This window comes from Manis pentadactyla, chromosome 13, assembly GCF_030020395.1.
Source record: "Manis pentadactyla isolate mManPen7 chromosome 13, mManPen7.hap1, whole genome shotgun sequence".
Taxonomy (NCBI): domain Eukaryota; kingdom Metazoa; phylum Chordata; class Mammalia; order Pholidota; family Manidae; genus Manis; species Manis pentadactyla.
In genome coordinates, this window is record NC_080031.1 from 105,759,894 (window position 1) to 105,784,674 (window position 24,781).

At 37.6% G+C, this 24,781-nt stretch overlaps 1 protein-coding gene across 4 annotated transcripts in view; it reads left to right on the forward strand.

The window, feature by feature from the left end:
- The window catches only part of RBM27 (RNA binding motif protein 27), a 71,233-nt gene that overhangs the window by 15,543 nt on the left and 30,909 nt on the right, over positions 1-24,781 (forward strand). Inside the window, exons 4-10 of one of the 4 annotated variants that reach the window (XM_036894816.2) lie at positions 8,340-8,431; positions 9,110-9,303; positions 10,166-10,426; positions 11,785-12,060; positions 13,703-13,837; positions 21,629-21,793; positions 23,397-23,546. In XM_036894816.2, the coding sequence (XP_036750711.2) occupies positions 8,340-8,431; positions 9,110-9,303; positions 10,166-10,426; positions 11,785-12,060; positions 13,703-13,837; positions 21,629-21,793; positions 23,397-23,546 (1,273 nt within the window). Of the gene's footprint in view, positions 1-8,339; positions 8,432-9,109; positions 9,304-10,162; positions 10,427-11,784; positions 12,061-13,702; positions 13,838-21,628; positions 21,794-23,396; positions 23,547-24,781 lie in introns of all 4 variants that reach the window. The other 3 variants (XM_057491052.1, XM_057491053.1, XM_036894837.2) reach the window with 3 other exon arrangements.

Below are 24,781 nucleotides of genomic sequence, written 5' to 3' on the forward strand. Positions count from 1 at the left end.
TGTCACTTCTACGGGGCTGGTGGCTATTGGCTAGGTGCGGGGATTAGGGGGGCGAGGGGTGATTGGGCTTCAGGTGGCGCCGGCGGGAACCGAGGACCCGGAAGAGAAGCAGGAATTTCGCCATCTTATGGGTGGGGGCCCTTCATTCCCCCCTTTCTCCTCTATGGGGTTGTGGACGTTGCTTTCTCTCTGACTGCTTCCTGCTGAACGGGGGCAGAGAAGGGAGTGAGGGCTTGAGGACTGGGAGGAAAGGGTTGATAGGACTCCCCACAGTAAGGACGAGTAGATGTGGACTTCTTCAGGTTGGAAATCAGTGAAGGTTCCCTGTAACCATAGGTCGAGGACTTGTTGATTCCAATGGTGCCAAGAGGATACGGGTGCCAGAAGCCAGGCATCTGCGGCCATTGTTTCCAGGAACAGTTTCCAGCGGAGAGAGGGGTCCATCTCAGCGCGTGGTGAGGAGGTTACGTGAGGGTGAGGGATCTTCTGTGGCTAAAAGCTGGTAGTTTCTGAGTAAAAGCTGGTTGAAAGTTTGATTAGAGATTTTACCAACTTGGGATTTGACAAACTTTACAAGGCAAGAAGAGACAGGCGAGGAGAATGATTATTATAGGGCCTGCAATGGGCCACAGCCAGGCGAGGAAGGGGTTTGGTAGTATTGAAGAGAATGGGTTGGAGGAGTAATACTGTGGGTACCGGGAGTTACCCATGTAGTGAATGGCGCAAGACCTGTAGGGACATCCCCGTAGGTGTCTGGCCATCGCCTGCAACAGGCTTGTTTTTGGTCATAGCGGAAGCAGAGGGAGGGAGAATAAAGGCAGCTGCTAGAGAACACTTCGGTGGAGGGAGGAAAGTGGAGGTATGAAGGCTCGGAGCAGCCTTTCAGAGGGCAGTCTGATGTGGCAATGAGGGCAGTAACTTTTGTCTGATGCTGTGTGTAAGTCTGTCTGACTTTGAATCGCCATACAAAGGAGGCTGGGGTGGCGGGGAAGACAATAGGAATGAGGAAAAAAAAGAGAGCGAGCGAGGGAGCAGTAAAGGAGGAAAAAGTCATGATTCGGGTATGGATGGCAAAGGGGGTGAACGGGATTTTGGAGGGAAGAGGACTGTAAGGTCAGGAGTCTGGAGGGAGGGAGAGTCTGTAAACTTTTGTAGGTTAAGAGATCCTTTAGGTGATGTGGGGACAGAATGGTAAGGGGCGCCCCGAATGTCAGTTTATGAGCTTCCTTCTGCAAGAGCTGTCCAGTGGCTAATGCCAGTAGGCAGGGGGCCCATCCCCGAACTGTGGGGTCTAATTGCTTGGAAAGATAAGCTACTGGGGCAAAGGATGGGCCATAATGTTGGCCTAGGACTCCTAGAGCTTGACTGGACCTCTCATGAATGTATAATGAGAAGGGCTTCGACAGATCAGGAAGATGGAGAGCTGGGGCTTCCTCAAGGGCTCCACGGAGCTTAATGAAGGAGTGCTGGGGTGAGGAGGGTAATGGTTCTTCAGGGGGGCCCTTGCTGAGGTCGTATAGGGGTCTTGCCAACAGGGAGAAGTTAGGGATCCATGCTCTAAAATACCCAACCAGGCCTAGAAAGGAAAGGATTTCTGTCTTGGTTTTGGGAACGGGCAGGTCAGAGAGGAGCCGTTTTCTTTCTAAGGTAATGGACTTTCTTTGTTGAGATAGAAGGAATCCGAGGTAAGTGACAGAAGGGGAAGAGATTTGAGCTTTGACAGGGGATATCCAGTAACCTCTGGAAGCTAGAAGGTTAAGTAGGGAGGCAGTGTCAAGTTGAGACTGTTCCCACGAGGGACTGCAGAGTAGAAGGTCGTCCACGTATTTTAATAAGGTGGACTCGGAAGCCTTGTGGCAAAACTGTCCAAGTGAGTTGTTCAGAATGTCTTGTGTATGGGTCAGTCCAGGTGAAGGCGAAAAATTCTTGGGAGGAGGGGTCCAGAGGGATAGAAAAAAAATGCGTCCTTGAGATCTAGAACTGAGAAGTGGGAGGCCAAGGCAGGGATCTGCGATAAAAGGGTGTATGGATTTGGGACTAAGGGATGGATAGGAACAATGGCCATGTTGATGAGGCGAAGGTCTTGGACGAGGCAGAAAGATCTGTTGGTTTTTTTAACAGCTAATATGGGGGTATTAAATGGAGAGTGAATGGGTCTGAGGTAATTTTGTTTGTTTAAAAGATCTTGAATGATGGGTTGGAGGCCTATGAGGGCTGAAGTGGTTAGGGGGTATTGGGCCTGACAGATATACCGAGAGGGGTCACGTAATTTGATAGAGGCAGGAGCACATAGAGCCACGGAGGGGCTTGTAATGTCCCAAACTCTGGGATTTACAGGGTGTATGAGGGCGGAACTGGAGCATTCATTGGGTAGAGGGGGGTCGTCGGCTATGAGGGCCATCAGAAGGGGAGCACTGGGGGCTGTGGGAGTGGATATAGTTATGGAAACGTGGAGGAGAGAAAGGATGTCCCGTCCTAGTAAAGGGATGGGACACTGGAGCATAACCAGGAAGGAGTGGGAGAAAGGTATGGCATTGTCTTGGATTGTGCATAAAAGGGGGGGTTTAATGGGAAAATCTGTTTACCTCCTACCCCGACTATAGGAGTAATGGCAGGCGTGGTAGGGCCCCGGTATTCCCGCAAGACTGAGAAGGTGGCTCCTGTGTCTAGGAGGAAGGGGATGGGGCGACCGTCTACTATTAAAGTAACCCTGGGCTCCTGTTTGGTGATGGAAATGGTCGGGCGAGAAGCCCCCGGGCCCCGTCAATCTTCCTCTGCCAGCCCCACTGTGGAGGGCTTAGGATGGGGGTTGTTCGTCCAGCCTCCCCTTCAGGTGGCTGGGCAGGCAGACCCCCAGTGGCCCTTTTTGTGGCATCTGGGGCATGGGGTGGTAGGAGATCTGGGGGAGGGGCACACCCTTGACCAATGTCCCTCTTGTGCACACTTGAAACAAGCTCCTGGGGGGGCTTGTTTGTGGAGGGGCGCCCAGGTTGTGGTTTTATCAGCTGGGCCAACATTTGGAAATTGGCCTGATCAGCCTTCTGTTTACGGCGTTCTTTCTCCTCCTCCTGGTTATGCAAGACTTCAAAGGCCACTGTTAGGATGTCAGTCTGTGGGGTAGCGGGGCCCCGTTCTAACTTTTTGAGTTTAGCTTTAATGTCGGGGTAGCTTTGAGCCAGGAAGTGTGTCATAAGGACATGTCTCCCGTCAGGTGTTCCTGGGTCCAGGCTGGTAACTGTAATGGGGCTTGAGGGAGTCTAAGAACTCGGAGGGAGTTTCTTCCCTCCTTTGAATTATGTCTTGGAGCTTTTGAAAATTGACTACTTTACGAGCTGCCTTTTTCAGACCTGCTATTAAGCAGCAGGCGAAGGTATCTCGAGAGCGGAGACCCACGGCGGTGGGGGACTGAAGGGTTCTGGCTCAGTCTGTGGGGGAGAAACAGGTGATGGGGGCGAAGACGGAGGAGGCTCCTGGGACTTAGTTAGAGGGGGGCTGAAAGGCTCAGGCTTGATCTGCAGGGGGGTGAGGTGGGGGAGGAGATGGAGGTGGAGGAAGGGGGAGGGGCTGTGGTAGGAGAGGAGGGGGAAGGGAGTGGGCGGGAGGCTTCTGCGGGGGGGAGACGGCTTGCAGGCTGGGAGAACTTGGGGGTACGCGGGAGGAGGAGGCGGAAAGCTTCGGTATAGGGAATCTCCTTCCATCTTTTCAGGCACTGGCAGTAGTTAAAGGACCACGAGTGATGTCAGGATCAAGAGCTCCCCCTGCGGGCCGTTGGTTGTGATTGTCTAGGGGTATGTCGGCCAATCTTGGGAGCAGTATTTACAGAGAAGTTTTGGTTTTATATCAGGCGTCAGGGAGAGGGTGGCTAGATACTTGAGCAGGCATTCAAGAGGTGAGCTTCCAGGGAGGGACGAGGAGGCTCCCATGGCTAAAGGACAGAGAAGGAGACACACAGGGGAAGACGAACGGAGACCCTCGGACTGGGAGCAGACGGCACGGAGACAAAGGGCGTCCCCGATGATCCTTGGGGGTCTGCGGAAACTCGTATACGAGTCGGTTTCTTAGGAAGTGTGGGTCGTCACCCCGACTTCTCTGAGAAGGCAGAGTGCCGGAGTCACGAGGTGCCTAGTACTAGGAGTTTTTGGCAGAAGGAAAGGAAGGAGGGGGGCGGGGAGAAGGGAGCGTTCTCATCCGCAAAGGAGTCACCTCGTGTATGGCTGTTGGAGGGGGGCCTGGGGGTCCCCCGCAGCCGTGAAGGCCTGAGGCGGGGAGAGCTCCCCCCTCGTCCCTGAGTGTCAGGGCCTTGCCGGACGATCACAGTCAATGGCGCTGCGACAGCTCGGGGAAGAGCGGCCCACTCTGGGGGGAAACTTACCCAAAGGCCGGAGAGGAGCGGTGAGTGTGATGAGCCAGCGCCGGAAAAAGAGGACGAGGGCAAGCTGCTGCTGGTGTCGGGGGAAGACGGGGCCCAGTTGGGGTGTCCCGCCTCTCGGGTTTCGGCACCAATGAAAGGAAAGGAGCGACACACAGCAGCAATTCACCGGAGAATTCCGCTTTATTAGGGAAAGGTGCTGGGTTATATAGGAAGGGGCATGGGGTGATTGTGGTGTCACTTCTACAGGGCTGGTGGCTATTGGCTAGGTGCTGGGATTAGGGGGGCGAGGGGTGATTGGGGTTCAGGTGGTGCTGGCGGGAACTGAGGACCTGGAAGAGAAGCAGGAATTTCGCCATCTTATGAGTGGGGGCCCTTCACTGTGTCCTTTCTACAATGATTGAACATCAGTGGATATGCTAGTTTGAATTTAAAAGAAAAATCATATATGCTTGAGTTGAAAGAATAATTTTTAAAAATTGTACTATTTTACTTTGTAACTTTGTAACCCTAATTTTGAAAATTGTGAAAAATAGATACTAGCTTCTGTGTATACCTATTCCAAATGATACTGCCTGGTATTGCTTCCATTTTCTAAGACTTATGTGTAACTTAATTGTCATTACTGACACAAATAATAGGTCATGTAATAGTGTTTAAATGTAATAGTTTATAGTAGTAATTATGTTAGATAATGTTGAAGGAAAGAGGTTTGAGGAGGTACATACCTTTGACTAATTATCTATTTTTCTGGTCTGTGTCTGGTTGGTGCAGTTGTTGCTCTGAGCAGGGCAGAGGAGCAAATCCATCTAAGGACTAGCCATTTTAACTTTCTCCCTTGGTCCCAGGTACATTGCACCATCAGTTGCACAGTTTGGACTATTGGTTACACAGAACAAGGGGAGAGAATTTAGATCATTGACACAACTCATTCTGGTACTGGAAAAACACTTGGTACATATGTGCCATGATTTACGAAGCACAGTGTGTTTACAGATGGAATTAGTTGTCAATTTGTGTAGTTTTAATGGACTCTTTTTAGGCCCTTTACTGTGAGTTCATGAACTTGAAAAAGAACAATCCACGAAGATAACGGATCTTTGATATTACAATTCCTTGTTCATACTATACCATGAGCATCTGAAATGTTAGAAGGTAGTTTTTCTTACATCCAGTGCATGGATTTATAACTAGAAGTATGAGACCTTCTGGCACAGTTCCACCACACCTTTGGTTGGTCTGAAAATATCTTTATTTTTTTTAAAAGCCTATTATAGAGAATTTTCAACATCAGAAGGAGACAGAATAATACAATGAATTCCTATTTATTGTCACCCAGCCCCAGCAACCCATCAACCCATGGCCAATTCTGCCCCATCCACATACCTGTTACCTGTTCAGTACACTTCTATATCTAAAATAGTCCAGTAGAATGGAGTCTCTCAGACTTATGTAGCCGTGATAGTCCGAGATAATAAATAATGAAAACTTCTTAATTATGTGTGTAGTGATCTGACTTCTAATACAGGATGGTTAAGTCATGTGGCAACATAGAGGAAAAACTTAAAATTGGCATGCCTGATCACAATCTGATCTATTAAGAAGTCTATGCTTCTTAGTCTTATAATAGGATGAAAGCGGGTAAGAGGTTTTGGTGAATGACGTCTTCATATATATTACTAATTTAAGAAATAAGGCAATATAATGCCATATAACTTATTTCAGAATAAGTTTAAAGTAACTGTGGAAAAGCATATCATTGCCATAGGAAGTTCTGAAAAATATATTTAAAATAGAAAAGAATGCAGATTATTTTTGTTTAACTCAAGCCAAAATAATATAATGAACTCCCATGTACCCATCATTCAGCTTCAATGGTTACAGATCCATGAGTGAGTAGTCTTCTTTCTCTACACCTTCAACCACTTTCCATCCTCTTAAGTTATTTTGAAATAAATGCCAGGCATCATATCATTTCATTTATAAATACTTAGTATGTATCTCTAGAAGGTAGTATTTTTAAAACCCCATAATAGTTATTTCATATATAAAAATAATAACTCCTTAATATCATCAGATACCCTGTTGGTGTTTAAATTTCTGATTATTCATAAATATCCAATTATATCTCATTCATTTGAGTCAATATCCAAATCAGGTTGGTTAAAATATCTTTTTTCCTTTTTAATTCCCTTGTCCTTATTCTCTCTCACCAGTGCAACTACTACTCTTTTAATACTATGTACTAGTTTCTCCTCTTTTTTCCATTATGTGTAAAAAGAATCCTACAGTCTTTTGTGTAGCTTCTTTAGCTCATTTTAATGTGACACTTATCCTTGTACATGCCCTTTCACTTTTTTTGAACAACTTTATTGAGATGATTTACCTGCCATACAATTTACCTATTTAAAGTGTATAAACGCTATGGTCTTTATTGTATTCACAGTTTCGCGACCATCACCGCGATCCATTTTAGAACATTTTCATCATCCAAAAAAGAAACCCTGTGCTCATCAAGCCGTCGCCCTCCAAGCTTTCCCGCTCCCAGCCCTAGTCAGCCACTAGTCAGTCTACTTTCTGTATGGGTTTGCATATTGGACTTTTCATAAAATGGAATTATATAGTATGTAGTCTTTTGTGACAGGCTTCTTTCACTTAGCATCATACTTTCAAGGTTCATGTAGGTTGTATTAGTACTTCTTTTTTTAGTGGCTGAATAATCTATTTTGTGGATGTATCACATTTTCTTTATCCAGTTATCAGTTGATGGATATTGGGATCGATAGCCAAGTGGCTAATACCTTTTGACTGTTATGAGTAATTCTGCTGTGAACATGCACAAGTTTTTGTGTGGCCTTGTTTTTATTTCTCTTGGATCCTTTGAAATTTTTTTAAGAGTAATTTCCCATTAGAAATCAACACATGTCCATCAAAAAAACCCTTGGAAAATATAGAAAAGCAAAAAGAAGTTGATCTCTAAGTTATGTCTTTTAAGTTTTAATATTTAAATCTCTCTATCCTACCTACCTTTGTAGGTCTCTTGCTCTTCTTTTCCTCAACCCCCCTTTATCCCTTAAATTTTATTTCTTGAAGAAGCTGTTATTTGTCCTTTTAGGTTTTTTTACACTCTGGGTTTTCCTGATTGTATCCCAGGGGGGTAATATACTCTCTGTATTTCCTGTAAATTGGTAGAATGATTTTTAAATACAATCTAGTGACTATAGTGTTTTTGCCAGCACCACATGGTTGCCATATTGTGGCTGTCATTTATGTTGCCTGAGTCTTATTAAATTGTTATGTCTTGCTCCATTCACTCATTTCCAGGTTTGGCTAATTCTAAGGGAGTTTCTCCATTAGATGGGCACTTGCAAATGACTTTATTTCACCTTTTTCTGGTAAAAGCTGTATGTTTTGAGATTAACTTCTGTTTGAAAACAATAATAAAATCACTGGTTCTCTATTTCTGGTCAACTTTGACTGTTTAGCTTTAAAAGAAGCCTTAACATTTCCAGTAATTCCAGTGCGAGTTTTCTAATGAAATAGTTTTGTATAGCATTCAGTAACCATTTGTGCCTGAAACCTTGTCTATGAAATAAATCTGTAGTCCTCACCAAATGAATTACAGGTGTGAATATATTTTATAATTAGGGAAACATAAACCGTTTACTATACGATTCTTAGAAATAGAGATTTTCTATTTCTGCTCTTTCAACTGAAAGAATGAATTGCTGTTTTTCTCCTACACTCCTACTATCTACCTTAAATTAACATTTAAAGATTAACATATTGCTGTTAGATTAATTTCAGCATCTCTTTTTCTTCTCCCTGTTTCTTGACTTTTTTGGTTGTGATTTGACTTCAGTATTTCAGTACATTTATTTATGCCTTCTCAGGCCAGAAAGATTATCAGGTGGCTGTTTCATAATTTACAGAAGAACTATTCTTCTTTCTAATTAATGTTTTCATATAGGTATTTCAGGAGCCAGCAGAGGAAGAACGAGATGGCAGAAAAAAGAAATATCCTAGTCCCCAGAAGACTCGTTCAGAATCTAGTGAACGAAGGTTTGTGTTTACCTTTAATTAGGAAGACATTGATAATTCACTTTTTAGTTAACTTATAAGGACATTAAAGGGATTTTTAACACGTGCATTGACTCCTCTGTCTCTAAACTGATTAAAGAATGAGAATGTTACCTTTCTTCTTTCCATTCCGTTTTTTTTTTGTCTTTGTCATAGTTTCTCTTCTTTTATAAACAATTCCCATTATGTGGTTTCCCCAAGAGCTCAAGGGTGGGAGCAGCCTCCTTAGAGAATATTAATGAAATGTTCCATTTGGTTAGGGGTGCTCAATATGAAAATCACCCACAGCATTTTATACTGTAAGTAATAGTACAATTTATATGTCAAATCAGCAACCTACCATAAAAAATTTAGTCTTTGTTTTGGAAACATTGTTTTGAGCTCTTTTTCTTTTCTAGTTTTAAATTTGTTTTTCTCCCATGCCTCCCTGTACTTTGGACTCACCTTTTTTTTTCAATCTTCCCCACCCAGTGTACTTGAGGGAATGCTTTTTCATTTTACATAATGGATTAGAGGAATTACGTGGTAGTCTTATGGCTTTCTAAAAAAAGCATAGACATTATGAATTGTGGTGAATCAAGGGGTTATTTTGTACTACTGATTTGTTTGCAGACTTGGCTTCTGTAGCATCCGTATGGCTTTTATATCTGTGTATTATAGGACACGTGAGAAAAAAAGAGAAGATGGCAAGTGGAGAGACTATGACCGGTACTATGAACGGAATGAACTGTACCGTGAGAAGTACGACTGGAGAAGAGGCAGGAGTAAGAGCCGGAGTAAGAGCCGCGGCCTGAGTCGCAGTAGAAGCCGAAGTAGAGGGCGCAGCAAAGACCGGGATCCAAACAGGAATGTTGGTGAGTAAGTGAGGCTTCCCCCTGAAATTTCTACAGTTTTATCTTCCTGTATCACAAGGGTACCAGAACGTCGCTTAAAGGTAAATGTACTTTTAATATGTATGAGCAATGTAAAATCTATAATTATCTTGAAAAGCTTAATATTGATTTTGTTACAAGGAGATAAGGGCTCTATTCTCAGGATGGAGTCAAAGGAGTTTGACTAAAAAGAAGCTCTTCATAAGTATATCGTAGTACATGTCTAGACTTAAGTCATTTATGTAATTGAGATAAATGTCCTTTAACCAACAAAGCTATCACTGGAGGAAGAGGATTACCTGCTCCCTTCCCCACCCAGTAATTCAAATAATAATTGAAATAATTCAATTACTGTTTCAGTATTAATTGAATCATTTAAAATTTAAATAATATTTAAAATAATTCAGGTATTTCAAATAATAATTGAAATTAATCCTTTCAGTAATTCAGTAGAAATATTTGAAATATTTTCAGTTAAAAATAATTTGCTTTAAAGTTGCCTAGAGTTTACAACACTCAAAGAAAAAATTTGAGTAGATTACTGGGATCCCAACCACTGATCTGGGATATCAGTTTGGAAGTCAATTCTTGGATAACATTCTTCCTAAATATCAGTGGAGAAGCTGGTCTTTATTATATGTTAATGTTGATGTTATAAAAGATGATTTTATACAAGTTACTGGAGGATGTATTATTAATATTGAGAGTACTTTGAAATACGGGTATTTCAAATATCTCAAAGTTTACTTCAATATTCTCAGCTTTACTTTTTTTTGTAAATGAGAAAAAAAGCATGAATGTCTGATCTCATTTGTTTCTTCTTGTTATTTTGTCTCTAAAGCAGAACACAGGGAAAGATCAAAGTTTAAGAGCGAAAGAAATGATTTGGAGAGTTCCTATGTGCCTGTTTCTGCACCACCTCCAAACTCTTCTGAGCAGTATTCCTCTGGGGCCCAGTCTATTCCCAGCACTGTCACTGTGATCGCACCTGCTCACCACTCTGAAAACACAACGGAGAGCTGGTCTAATTACTACAACAATCACAGCTCTTCCAACTCCTTTGGTCGAAACCCACCACCAAAGAGGCGATGCAGAGATTATGATGGTAAAAATCCTTTTCTTTCTGATGTTGTACCCAAAAGTACTAATAAAGCAAATGTTACTAATACTGCACACTTTTCCATTATATAGTCCACATTTTGTTAAAAGGGATGAATGAGGAGGAGAATCTCTCTTGGCATATGTTTATTGTTTGGTTTAATAGTACGGCTTTTGTTAAGAGAATTGTAATTTCCCTGTGATGTTTGGTGCTGGGAATTTGTTAAGCCTGTATAACCTACTTATAATGTTAATTTGTTGATTTTCCACTTGAATGACCCAATATGTATATGTGTATTTTAATTTTTCATTATGGAATTATTTAAACATTTATAAAGCTTGATAATATAATTAATCCTAGTTATTCATGACCACACATCAATAATTTTCAACTCTGGGCAATCTTGTTCTCATCTATACTCTCACCAGTTCTCCTTGGTCTGTATTATTTGAAGCAAATGGCAGATATCCTAACTTTCCTATAAATATAGAATTTATGTCTTTACATTTGATTTATTGTTAAGGGAATAGAATCACATCATAATTCAAAGGTCACCTTGCTCTCACCCTGGTCTGCCAGCCACATACTATCTCCTTCCTGAGGGAAATTTAATGTTACCAGTTTCTTGTGTAACTTTCCAAACATAGCCTAGTACATAATAAACATAATCAGATAAATATATTCCCCATTTTCTTTTTTATATAAGTGCTAGTATACTATCCAGTCTCTTGCATGTTTTTTTCACTTAGCACTATTTCTAGCAGTCATTCTATATTAATACATAATGAGCTTCCTTGATATTGTTTTAGGTTAGATGTACAAAGGTATGTTTAACCTATTCCTTCTTGAAGCACTTTTGAGGTGTTTGTAATATTTTGCTGTTACAAACAATGCTGCAGTGAATAACATGGTACATAATGCCCACTTGAATAAACTAAAGCTTCAACTTGTAGATGCAGAAAGAATTGTTGCTATAGAATAATATCATGAAAGAATATAGTTAAAATTAGATCATCTAGTCCAAATCCTTTATTTCCCCCATAGCCTTTGCTAAATTGATATTTGCTTAAAATATCTGAGTTTTTATTGTGAAAACTTAACAGCAAATGGGTTATTCTGATAGTGGCTAGTAGCCTGTTTTTAACCCTATTATTTGCCATGTTAACAAAGCATAATCTCATGGTACAGAAAGTAGAGAGTACACCTGCCCCTACTTTAGGGATACGTGATGATTATAACAACACTAAGGCTTTAGACTGGTTGGAGAAAAAACACTTTGTAAATCAGATTGGTGGATTTTTCAAGGACTTGTTTTATTTGTTTACTGAGTAGGTCATAACAAGATGATTCTTCTATTCTTACAGAAAGAGGATTTTGTGTACTTGGTGACCTTTGTCAGTTTGATCATGGAAATGATCCCTTGGTTGTTGATGAAGTTGCTCTGCCAAGCATGATTCCTTTCCCACCGCCTCCTCCCGGGCTTCCTCCCCCCCCACCTCCTGGAATGTTAATGCCTCCAATGCCAGGCCCAGGTCCAGGCCCTGGCCCAGGTCCAGGCCCAGGTCCTGGCCATGGTATGAGACTTCCTGTTCCACAAGGACATGGCCAGCCTCCTCCTTCTGTTGTGCTTCCCATACCAAGTAAGTATATGTTCCTAGGGTATTTCTTTAGGGAAGAGTTATATCTAGAAGAACAATCCTTTTTAGCTGACTTGGCATTAAAGTTTTTGAAAGCTAAATATAATAATGGAATTTGGAATATATGCCCATTATTAAGATGCTGTTCTTTCCTTTTTTCCATCCATTGTTTCATTAGTTGTAGTGCCTCCAAATGTAAATTTTATGAATACTGGCCTAATCTGTATTGACCTGGAGTCAAAATCTTGTTAGTTGAAAGCATCTTAAGAAAGCCAGTGTTTTGAGAATGTTAGAAGAACATGCCAGTAGTTTTAATGCAATTGCGAGTTTTTAAAGAAGATGTCTTCAAGAATATTGAAATAATTTTTCAAACCTTTTATTATGGAAATTTTCAGGTGTACACAGAGGTAGAATAATGATATATATATATAACATGTGTACCATCATCCAACTTAAGTGGTCATCGGTATTCAGTTGTTTTTGTTGGTTTTGGTGTTTGTTTGTTTTTAAATAATGAGCAATATGCTATTACTGCATCTATCAAAATTAAGAGTAAGAAATGTTTAAAATGATCATTTAAAAAGCCTTAACAGTTGCTGGGTTAGCTGACACAGAAGTAAGACTGAATTTTTTTTATGCAATTGAAGTGGTGAACAGTTTATAGATGTGCCAAGATACAAGAAAATACCTACTTGAAGACATTTAACATTATTAAGTGATGGCAAATTGTTATTTTTAAAAGAAGATTGTCATTCAGTTTATGTAAGTGGTACTCAGTTTTCTTTTTTTTTAACTTTTATTTTTGAAATTAGAGACTCACAAGAAGTTGCAAAAATAGTTTAGCATGATCCTGTGTATCCATCATCTAGCTTTCCTGCAGTAGAACATAATTCATTAAAGTTGAAAAAGGGTTGGAGACATTTAACACATATATTTGGTCAATAGAAATATGGTTCTTCTAATAGCATTTGTGAATATTCAATATTGTCACATAAACACTATAATTGTGAAGTTGAAATTTTATTCCCCAGATAAAACATCTTCATATATAAAAATTCTCATAATAAAAAATACCTCAATGTGGAAACATCTGTTTAAAAGTTAAATCCCAGAATGTCATTTTATCCCAGCATTTTTTGCAATGCAAAAATTTCAAGTGATCAGGAGAGCTGAAAGAATTGTGCAATGAACACCCACATACTTACTATCTAGGTTCTACCTTTTACTATATTTGTACAATCACATATCTTTTTGTCTCTCCATTATTATTTTTGGCTCATTTTATAGTCATTGCAGACATCAGTACACACACTTAAATATATTCGTCATTGACTGAAAAATTCTGTAGAACTTCATCACCCCCAGAAAGTTTGTTCAAGTCCCTTTACTGCCATTTTCCCCTCCCACCCCCAGAAGCAACCAATTCTGCTTTTTTCCATTGGAGATTAGTTTTTGTCTGTCCTAGAACCAAAATATCATTTTAATTGTGCAACTCACAGTGCCTAAGCTTGTGTATATCAGATTTCTTGTGTTCCAGGCCAAAGTAGGCATTTTAAGTATCAATATCTATAAATTAGCACTGGTATGTTAAGTATTTTTATTAGGAAACATTAATACGCTACTTTTCACTTTGTGTTACCTGTAGGGCCACCCATAACACAGTCAAGCTTGATAAACAGTCGTGACCAGCCTGGGACAAGTGCAGTGCCCAATCTTGCACCAGTGGGAGCAAGACTACCTCCTCCTATACCCCAGAACCTCCTTTATACAGTATCAGAGCGTAAGTAAATGTTGTTTGACTTAAAATTGCTAGGGTATAGAAAAGCCAGATTTCAGTGTTACACTTTTAAAAATACAATTTCTGTTCTTATGGTCCGTATAAAAATTATATTTGTATTCATAAGGCAGTTTACTGTGTGGTTATACTATATGGCTGTCTTTTGTGAGATAATGGGAGACAAGGCCAAGGCCTTCTGAATTGCAGACGTCTATCCTGCCATAGAGTACCAACATTTGTTGTCTTGTAAAGGAAATTTATTTTGAAGCTCCTTTTCAAAAATTGTTCCTCTGATTTAATTTCTAAAACGTAAGGCTTATCATCTCCTAAGAATATACGAAAGGCCAGATGAAATGTGTGTAATTATTATTTAACTTGGATGCTGACATGACGATAGCACCAAACTAATGTTGAGTGGCCAGGCTGTTTGTAACATTTTATGTTTAACTGCAATGATGTATTTTTCTTGAATCCTAATGGTTTTTTATTGCTTAGGTGTCTTTGTTGTTTTTAGGTTACTAAAGCCTTTTAAAAATTCCATTCTCCAAAAACATAAAAATAAGGCAGTTGGTTGTTAAAAATATCATAATGTAATATTTTTTTGTACAGAGCTAGATAACTTTATGGATAAATTCATCTTTTATGTAACTGTTTATTGTAACCATTTCTTCATTTCTGTCATGTCATGGAGAGAAAGTTCAGCAAATAATTATGTCCAGGTTCAAATCCTAGTTCCATCACTTAACATCATTGTGAAATTGGGCAAGACCTTGTATCTCAGTTCCCTCTTTTGTACTATGGAAATAATAATGTTACTCATCTCATTAAGGTTCTTTGAGGAATAAATGAATTAATACATGTAAAGTATCTAGAACAGTACCTGGCATCTAGTAAGGTATATATAAAGATCAGTCATCACGTATTGTAGTTGTTACTATCTCCTTCAATTTGAACCTCTTTGAAATCAATCCTGTTATCTCCAGGTCTCTACCTCCACCATCCCTCTTTCTCTGTCAGTGGAAATAACACCCACTTAATCACCTTGAATTGAATCCTTGACATGACTTACTGCTTTGCTTTTTTATATCTAGTTTAAAAATCCTTTCTTTTTCTTTAAATTATTCTTTTCCCTGTTCCTGCTGTGGCTTCTGCCCTCATCCACACAGTCACCTCACATTTGGATTCTTGCTGTAATCTTGACTGCGTTATGTTTCACCATGCACACCTTCCCCCACCCACCTAAACCATAGATGAACCCCTCTTTATGGCTTCTAACTCTTTCTGTAGTCTATTCTTCCCTTCTTAGTAATGTTTTTCCTCTATTACCCATATGATTTTTCTCTGATCAGACCGATTGTACCCTGTCTATACCCATGTCATGACTCAACTTTCTTTTCCTATCTTTACTTCTAGTAATATGCCCTCTCCTTTTCTTTCAAGGTCCAGATCTTCTAAGTACATATGAATATAAGTGCTCTATTCTGTGCTACCAAAAAGTATTTATTACACAATAACAAGTAATTGTATAAAGGACTAGTTTGATTTCTTTTCATTTATGTCACTCTTATGTTCAGCTGATCTTCAGAACCACATTTTAAAATCTCAGTCTTCTAATTAATAGTGTCTTTTTATAGTACATGTTTGTTTCAAAGCTTCTCTCATTTTTTAATTATGGGAAATTTCAAACATAAATAGAAAAGGAAGTATAATGAACTTCCATGTACCCATCACCACCAAGCTTCAACATTTATCAGTCCTGTTGCATCTATCCCCCTGAATCTGTTCTTAACATTATTTCTTAATGACTTGGAACTTAAAAATACGAAAGTGGGTTATTTATCTCAGAGTCCATTGCAGATGGCACGTTTTCATATTGTCAAATTTAGCATTGTGACTCATGATAAAAATTCCATTTTTTTTAATTTTTAAAAATTTGGCAATTATCTTATTTTAATATTAAATTTCACAGTACAATTTCGCTTTATAAAAATTTCATTGATTTTAATTTAAAAAATCTGGCAGTTACCGTTTATTTCAGTGACATGGTTTAATATTTATTAAATCAGCAAATATGTAACTGAGTGCCTGCTATGTGCCAGGCTTTGTGCTACAGACTATAGGAAGCAAAGTTGAAAAAGATATTTGACCTTGTTACTTGAAGACTATTTTTCTGTTGTTGTTAAGGCAAGAATATTTTGTGGTATGTAGAAAAGGCCTTTTAGAACAGAAGTTCCAAACTTCTGTTTTTCAGAAGCTGGTAACATTCTAGGAAAATTTTTGAGGGCCAATACACATAGCTTCTTTTCTTGCTATGTTAAAAGACTACATATGAAAACATTGAATATCATTTCAATTTTTAAAATACATTTTTCACCAAAAAAAGACTGTCAAAATACAGGACTTCCTTTTGTATTTGTATTTATGAAATATCAGTTACATTTTTTGTTCCATTTTTGTCACAGACTAATAAAAGGCTATGTAACTTCTTATAGGCATTTGTGGATTACTGCTTAGAGGAAAGTCTTATATGCTGTGTCAGTGTTTATAAAGAGATTTAGTTGGTTGGTAACTGAATATTTTGAAAGTTACAAATTATATCGGGCATTTTAAAACTCTACTATGTAAACTACTTTCTTCCTTTCTTGAGTTAAAACTTAATTCTGAAATTCTGGAGAAATTTGAAAACCTAGGAGATAGACCTGATAGAAATCTAAATAGTAAAAATTTTTTGGTGCAGTACAGTTTGTCAGGTAAAAATTTTTTTTTATCTTGTCTAAAAAAATCGCGTTTTTTTTTTTTTTAGGTTGCCCTTGAGACACAAGTTGAATCGTTCAAATTGTTTGGGTTTACTTTGCTAAATATTGTAATTGATAACTTAAAAAAAATTAGAACTGCTTCACTTGAAGTAAAAAACTGTATGTGTGTTTGCAATGTAATATAGAAAACTTGAGCTATCCTCAAAGTTTAACAAATTGGGAAAGTTTAAATTATGGATATTTTATTGTCGTTAAGATTATCATTAAAATTCACAGCATAGGAACTGCTTATAAGTGAAAAAGAGCATATCAGTGGTATTTAGTTGTGAAAATTTTGTCAGGGACTCAAAAATGAAATCTGCATTTTGGAAGGTTGATTAGGAGTCTGCATAATGCTAGGGACAGGGCGTATACAGATGCATAAGAAATGATTCTTCTAAAGCTAAAAAGCTAATAGTAGGAAAGATATATGTAAAAAAGAAACCACAAAAACCAATTACAGTGTGTTTTGATGTTAAAATTAAATGAACAGAGTGCCTCAGAAACACAAGTGACAAAGCAACTAATTCTGCCAAAAATAAAGCAGGCTTCATCTATTCTGTAATTATCACTTGTTTTGGAAGAGGACAAGTGAATGCTAAAATAAAAGAGTTACCCCACTGTAAAACAGAGTGGGCTGTATGTGGTTCCTGGTAGTGCTATTTATTTTATTTTATTTATTTATTTATTTATTTATTTTTGTCCTGTGTTATGTTTACATTTTTATTGAAGTATAGTTGATAATACAATATTATATTGGTTTCAGGTATACAACATAGTGATTCAACAGTTACCTACATTATTAAATCCTCTGGTAGTGCTATTTTAAAGTCAATGTCGGATAGTAACTGCACTAGTTGGGGTGAGGATTTAACTATATAGGTAACTGTTGAATCACTGTTTTGTATACTTGAAACCAGTATAAGATTGTATATCAACTATACTTCAATTTAAAAAAAAGTTGATTAAGTCAAATGGTTATAGTTTGGAAAACCATTGAAATTTTGTTTTGGTTGAGTTAAAATGACATGGATACTCTGAAAAGGACTTAAATAATGAGGTGTGATTGGAATTGTGTGGAAAGACAGCAATATCATCTATTAAAATCAACTGTTTTATTTCCTCTGTTGTACTTAAACATTTTACCCAAATTTGAAGTCTACCAATTAAATGTGGGGTTTTTTTTGTTTTTTTTTCTTGTTTTCACAGGACCATTTTAAAGTGTACTTCCCTTTTCTGCGATAAATTTGGTCTGTTTCTTCTGATTCTTTGAAGAAGTCATAATAGAAATGTTTTAAAAGTGCTAAATAAGCTCACTGTACTGGGTGTGTGAAAAAGTAGTATTAGCACATGCCATCCTGGATTCTAGAGACTGATTCTGAGGTTGAAGGCATGTGTGTCAATCTTAAGATGAATTTACATAAATCATCTTTATCTTTCTGCAAATAACTTCTACTTTCAGCTGTGCAAAATTAATAAGACACTATATTTTAGGAAAACTTGAGATTCCTCATTTCATTCTGTAGAATGCATAACATTCCTCTGTGCAGAAACATGGATTTTGTTCACAAAAGTGAGTCTCCTAGAGTCATTGTATATTGTCTAGAGTTCATCTCCGTTTGTGTTTTAATTGGATTTGTGTTGCAGTGGTTGTCTGTCATACTGCCTATGGAACACGTAGATACTCATCTACAGAAATACTTAATTGTCTCCAGGATACTTTAAATAAATAAGCTTTAATCCCTATAAGTGACTCTTAATTGAGTTCCTACTATGTGCCAGGCACAACATTTAGGCCCTGGAACTTTAGAAGGTGTGCCAGGGACCTTGGATTCTCCTAGAGAAGACAAATGCTAAATATGGCCAATAATTGGAAGGTGTAGCTTTTTATTTTTTTCTATTTGAGCTTTTAGTTTAAAGCTTACCTTCAGATTTCTTTTCCCTGTGAATACTCTGAATAATCAGGAAAATTACAGAGTAGCTAACATTTCAGTTTGAATAAAGACTATCTTCCACTGACTAGAGTTAACATTAAGTACGTGAAAATGTTGCTATCTACTATGTAAGATACATGAATAACAAGATAGGAACATGAATTTGGGATGTTTGCAGTTTGGAATTACCCAGTCACTCTCTACACTGATCAAAACCTAAATTGAATGAATATCAATTGTGACTAGCTCATGGTCACCATTATTGTAACTTGTTTGATTTCTTAAAACTTTTTATAACAGAAAATTTTAAATATAACTAAAAGGTGAGCAAATACTATAGTAATCTTCACATATTCATTTTCCAGCTTCAGCATTTATAAACATTTTGTTCATCTTCATCCATAACTTACTTCTGACTTGATTATTTTAGAACAAGTCCCAAATAGAACATTTCATCTGTAGAAACTATTATGTATCTCTAAAAGTTAAGGATTAAAAACACACACAATCATAGTACTTTATCCTACTTCCCAAATATTTTAACAGTTGTATCATAGATGTCCTTTTACACCTGGTTCATTTGAAGTGAATCCAAACAAGGTTACGCATTGTTTAGTTGATACATTTAAATCTATAATGATTTACCATATATCTTTTTTTCTCTTTGACATGTGTTAAAGATACAGATAATTTATCCTGAAGAATTTTTTTTACATTCTGAATCTGGCACAATGCATCCTTGGTATCATTTAACACATTCCTCTATCCCCTGAATTTTCCTGTAATTTGAAGGTTAGATCTGAATATTTAATTAGTCACGTGTGGTTTTTTCCTTTTTTTGGCAGAAATATTTTATTGACGGGATTACTTACTTGCTACTGTGGTACATCATGTTGCATGTAATACCTGGATGGCTTCTTTCTGTGTTAGAAATATTGGTCAGTGTGTACAGGAGTTTTCATCCTAATCCATCCCTTTAAAAAGTTGCTCATGGTTTCAGCAGCCATCAGTGATCACTGCCTACATCTGTTATTTTATTAGGGTGTCATAAGCTGTGGTGTTGTCATTCTATAACTTCTATATTTATTGGCTAGCATTCTACAAGGTAAAACTTAAAACTTGGTGGTGTAACCATTTGATTAACTTGATGTGATTTTTATAGGAAAGACAGGATAAGTGCTTGATTCCTTTTACTTACCAGTTTTCAGAATAATGAGTTGGTTTCCTAGCATCTTCCAAGGTGACCACTGTGGTTTTTTAAGTACAATTATGAACTCATGGATTTTTAACATGTTTGATATGTTTCACCCCATTTATAGCCCTTCTTGATGTTCAGATTGTCTCAGCATTGACCAGTGGGGGCTGCTTCATGCTGGCTCCTGTGGGTTGTTTTGTTTTTGACATACCTAATGTTTCATAGCTATGTTAACTTGAATATACCAAGAGGTATTGGGTTCACCTTAGACATTTTCTGCAAAAACCTAGAAGCAGCCTTTTATCCTAAGGAATTGTTTCTTTTTGAAGTTGTATTTAGAGGCCTCACTAGGGGTCGATCAAGAAAATCAGGCTTTATTTGAATAAACAGCCTTCTTAGGTGTTTGAATGCTGTTCATTTGTCATTTATTTTAAAAACACACAATGCAAACTAGCCTTTTAGTTTCTCATTGACTTTGAGACAGTTATTAATTACATATACTTGGTACATTGAGTGCTGTGTCACATTTAAGTTAGTCATATAGACTGAGGTATATTCTTTTTTTCTCTTTAGCTTACTACTTTCTGCAAGGAATTCTCTGCAGTTCATTCTTAAAAACTATTTTCTGATCACTATTCTCCAACTATTTTCAGGTCACTGAAGATATGTTAAATTGTTTTTGCAATGTAATGATTGAGTGATCCTTTTCTACTGTAAATGTTGAAAGGATTGGTGCTGAGTATAGTTACATGGTCTGCTCTGCAGTATGATTTTGTCACCGCCTTGCTCCATATATAGGAAGAGATAGCACATCTGTTTCCTTTACACATTTACTATGAAATCAGATGGTTGTTTTGTGGCTAGTCCTATTAAGGAATATTAACTATCTTCCAGAATTTTACAATTTAAGGGCCTTTCATCAGGTGTAAAAAAAATTCTATATTCATTTTATTTTGTTTTGTATCATAGTGAATGTCTGACTTTAGATGTAAAATACTGGGTAGGCCTTATAAATTGTCTCGTGTGTTAGTCAGTGAAGAAGACACTATTAAAAGACCAACCAAAGGGAAGTTCTGCTCCTTGATGCCTTGTTTTTTCTAATCTTGTTCTACAAAATTTGGCTTTATTGTGTCTGACATTCTTGCATCAGTATATATATAAGCTCTAAATGTGCTTTCTCTCCAAAAGTGGTTCTAAATATCCGTGCTAATTTCACATGTACAGTGGCTGGTCTGTTTATCTGAGGTTTTGTTCTTTCTCTCTTTCTCTGTGTTTGTTATCCACATGCTTACAGGATAACAAATTCTTACTATCTTTTTTCTTTTGAACATGTCTTGTTTTCTGTGAGAGTATGCTTGTGTTTTTTTTTTTAAGTTCCTTTATTATTCTTTTTTTCTGCTCTGAGATACAGGAATATTTTGTGCAAACATGAAATGTGAGTTTGGGGAGGAGTTTTTTTTATTTTTATTTTTTATTTAATGGGTGTGGCAGCCTTCATAACCATGTATCTCATTAGATAGAAAACTCTGCATGAATAATAAATAGCTCAGGGCTCCTTTGTCTAATAATTTGATGTGGTTGATTATTTAGTTTGGGCAAAATTAGCACATATTTATTCCATTTAAGATTATAAAAGATGAAGATTATGCAGTCATACTGCCTAATTCTTATTCTTTCTTCATACCTCAGTGCATCGCAACCAGTTGTATTTCTGTTTCTTGAGTTAGAAAGAATTTCAGTAACATCTTTCTTGACTGGTATGGGTGATGTACTTTCTCTATTCTTGGCTCAAGTCTCAGGAAGTACGTCATTGCCTAAGAGAAGCCTGTGACTCTCAATCCCAGCTGCCCTCCTATTCTTTCCTCTGTAGGACAGCCCATGTACTCTCGTGAACATGGTGCTGCTGCATCTGAGCGACTTCAGTTGGGGACACCGCCTCCTCTGTTGGCAGCTCGTTTGGTGCCACCTCGAAACCTCCTGGGCTCCTCCATTGGGTACCATACCTCAGTGTCCAGCCCCACCCCTCTGGTCCCAGGTAAGCTTTGCTACAGATGGCCATCCACCTCTCTGATCTTTTGTACCATAAGGTGGCCAGTCTAAGAGGTGACCTGGCATCCTGATCTGCTGTCACAAATTCCCAGTAAAGCTCTTAGATAGTTTTATTTTCTCTTCTTCTGTTTCTTTGGTTTATCCCTAGTGGTTGCTAGCTGATTAGGCCTCCTGTGTGTCTGTCATCTCTGGTGTCCTCTGTATATTTACTTCCAGTGCCTCGGTAACAAAAGTTATGCTAGTTTCCTTGAACTAGTTTCTAATCCAACAGATAGGAAGAGAATATCTACTTGAATGTTTTCTAATCAGTTATACATTACAAGAAAAACTCAGTTAATGAAAAAAAAAAACAGTCTGGTTTCTTGCTGATCATGGTTGAACATGTCTTTTTTCACCCCCTCTGCCCCTGGTTATATGGACTGGCTGTATAATGTAGTGATTTCTTGAAAACTCTTCCTTCCTATTGGCATGTACATTTTCAAGATTTATGGAGTATTTTGTGGGTGTCTGATGAGATTTTTACATTCCTTACTTTGCCTTTAGATCTCAGTTCATCATAATTAACTAAAGGACTTTAAAGTTTCTTTGGGTTCTTTGTCATCCCAGGAATTACAGAACAAGGTCATTTGATTGTGTAACTTCTTTAAAACTATAGATGTTCTGTCAATTTTCTGCCAAGAGTACCAAATGGTAACTGAAAACTTTTTTATTGTAATTTGCTGATCTTATACTCTGAGTCGTAGAACTGATTGGCCCGTAATAAAGTACTGAATGTACCTTATCTTATAGTTGAAACTTCACGTGAATGATGTAAGCAATTTTTCCATTAAAAAAAAAAGACATAAGGACTTACAAATCACAATTGAGAAAATCAGTGTCTTCACCTAATCTTAACCCTTTTTTCATTTTATGTAGGATGAAGAGGGTATATGGAATTTGGAGATCTTCACATTCATTCAGAATTTCTTTAACACTAACAAAATAGTCATTTAGCATTAGAATTTTTTAAATGAGATTTTTACTTGTAGAGAAAAAACAGGGAACATGATAAAAGTGGCATTGATGAGGCGGCTGATAGTAAGATAATGATTACATGTATAATATAAAATTTATCTTATTTAGTTGTTAAAACGTTTAAAATATATACGAATTCTGCTGTTATCTCTTCAGTTTTAAGTATAAATAATCAAATTAATAGATATTTTCTCACTAATTAGAGGAATACCTAGAAGTCGCTGAGCCGTGATAGCAGAGGAAACTCAGCCGCCCCTTTATGTGGTGTCCCCTGCATGAGAACTCCTCTTAAACGCGTGCGTTGATGTTTAGGTTAGGTGATTCATATATGGGATTAAAATGACGAGGTAAATGAATCTGGAACTGTTTCAGTAATTAACAATGGATTTGTATTTATGTTTTGTGACAGGAGCATTTTTCTTTCACTTCCAATAAGTCTGTCTGGAACTCAAAACATATGTGGGTTGAGACATTAGTTGAAGAAAATTCATTTTCACAGTTGTTTATTTTATAGTAATAAATTATTTAACTGCTCTCTGATTTTTCATGTGTTTTTTTGTTTTGTTTTCCCTCAGATACCTATGAACCAGATGGTTATAATCCAGAAGCTCCTAGTATTACCAGTTCTGGTAGATCTCAGTACAGACAGTTCTTTTCAAGAACACAGACACAGCGCCCGAACCTGATTGGCCTAACATCTGGGGATATGGATGCAAATCCAAGAGGTGAGAACTCCTTGAACTTTCTGATGATAAGTTTCTGACCTCACTAAAGGTCTGAAAGTACTTACATACTATCTCTTGAAGGGTGCTGTATAATCATCTCAAATAAATGTTTCTTAATAAGTTTATCTCCAAATTTTATTTAAAGATATAATTAGAATATACTTATTCTTAAGTAAAAATAATACTAATGTTATTTAATTGCAATTTTTGTAGGACTTTGAGTTATTTTAGCTCTGTATTGGGCACTGTGCTAGATATTAGATATAGTAAGATAAAATGATACAATCTCTTGCTCTCAGGGAACTGATCATTTAAGGGCCTGCTTTGTATCATAAGAACTGTGCTTCACTCTAATAGCATTGGGAAACTAAAACATTTTTAATTTTTAGTACTTATGTTTACAACCATATATTAGGACCTTTACAAACCATAGTCACAAACCTTAGAAAGAGTGAATGCAAGCATTTATCTTAAATTTGGGTTGAAAATCCTCCCCTCCCTTCAAAAAGTTTGGTTAAAGAGTTAGATGAGATTTCAGTTCACTTATTACAGTTATATTTCCAATATTAATTTCAGTTTGAACAACTGGCCATGAGCCATCCTAACAGTATTTTTCTGATTTAACTATATGTTGGACATTTTCCCATTCTTACCTTCTTTCCTACCTTAATTTGATTAACTTTGCTTTATTGCCATTAATAACACTACTAACCACTACAGGCTGTTTTGTGTCAAGACTAAACCAAATGCCTTTATGTGTATTATTATCTTTCATATTCTTTACCAATAACTTTTTGTCAAAGAGCTTGTATTTTTATTCTCTTTTTACAGAAAAGGAACACTGGGGCTTAGAGAGGTTAAAGAACCTGCCTAAGGTCACATTGCTGATAATGGCAGAATTGGAATTGAACCCATGTCTATCTAATTCCAAAGAATATATTCTTATTTTCTATGCTGTTATGCATATATTATTACTAGTTGACCTAAAACTAAGGGCAAGATCATATTCTCAGAATTTCAAGTCTTCCCTTTGTTACTAGCCAGCTCTGTGTATTCATATAGAGTAATCCATAATCTCTCTGTGAGAAGTCACATGGTTTTTATTCATTGGGCTTGCTTTGTCATTTTGGACAGGTCACCTAACCTCTAGCTATATCTTTTTCCTTTTTTATTATAAAGCATTTCGGTTAAAGAGAAACATAAGGCAGTGTCGGGTGGTAATGATAACTATTTTA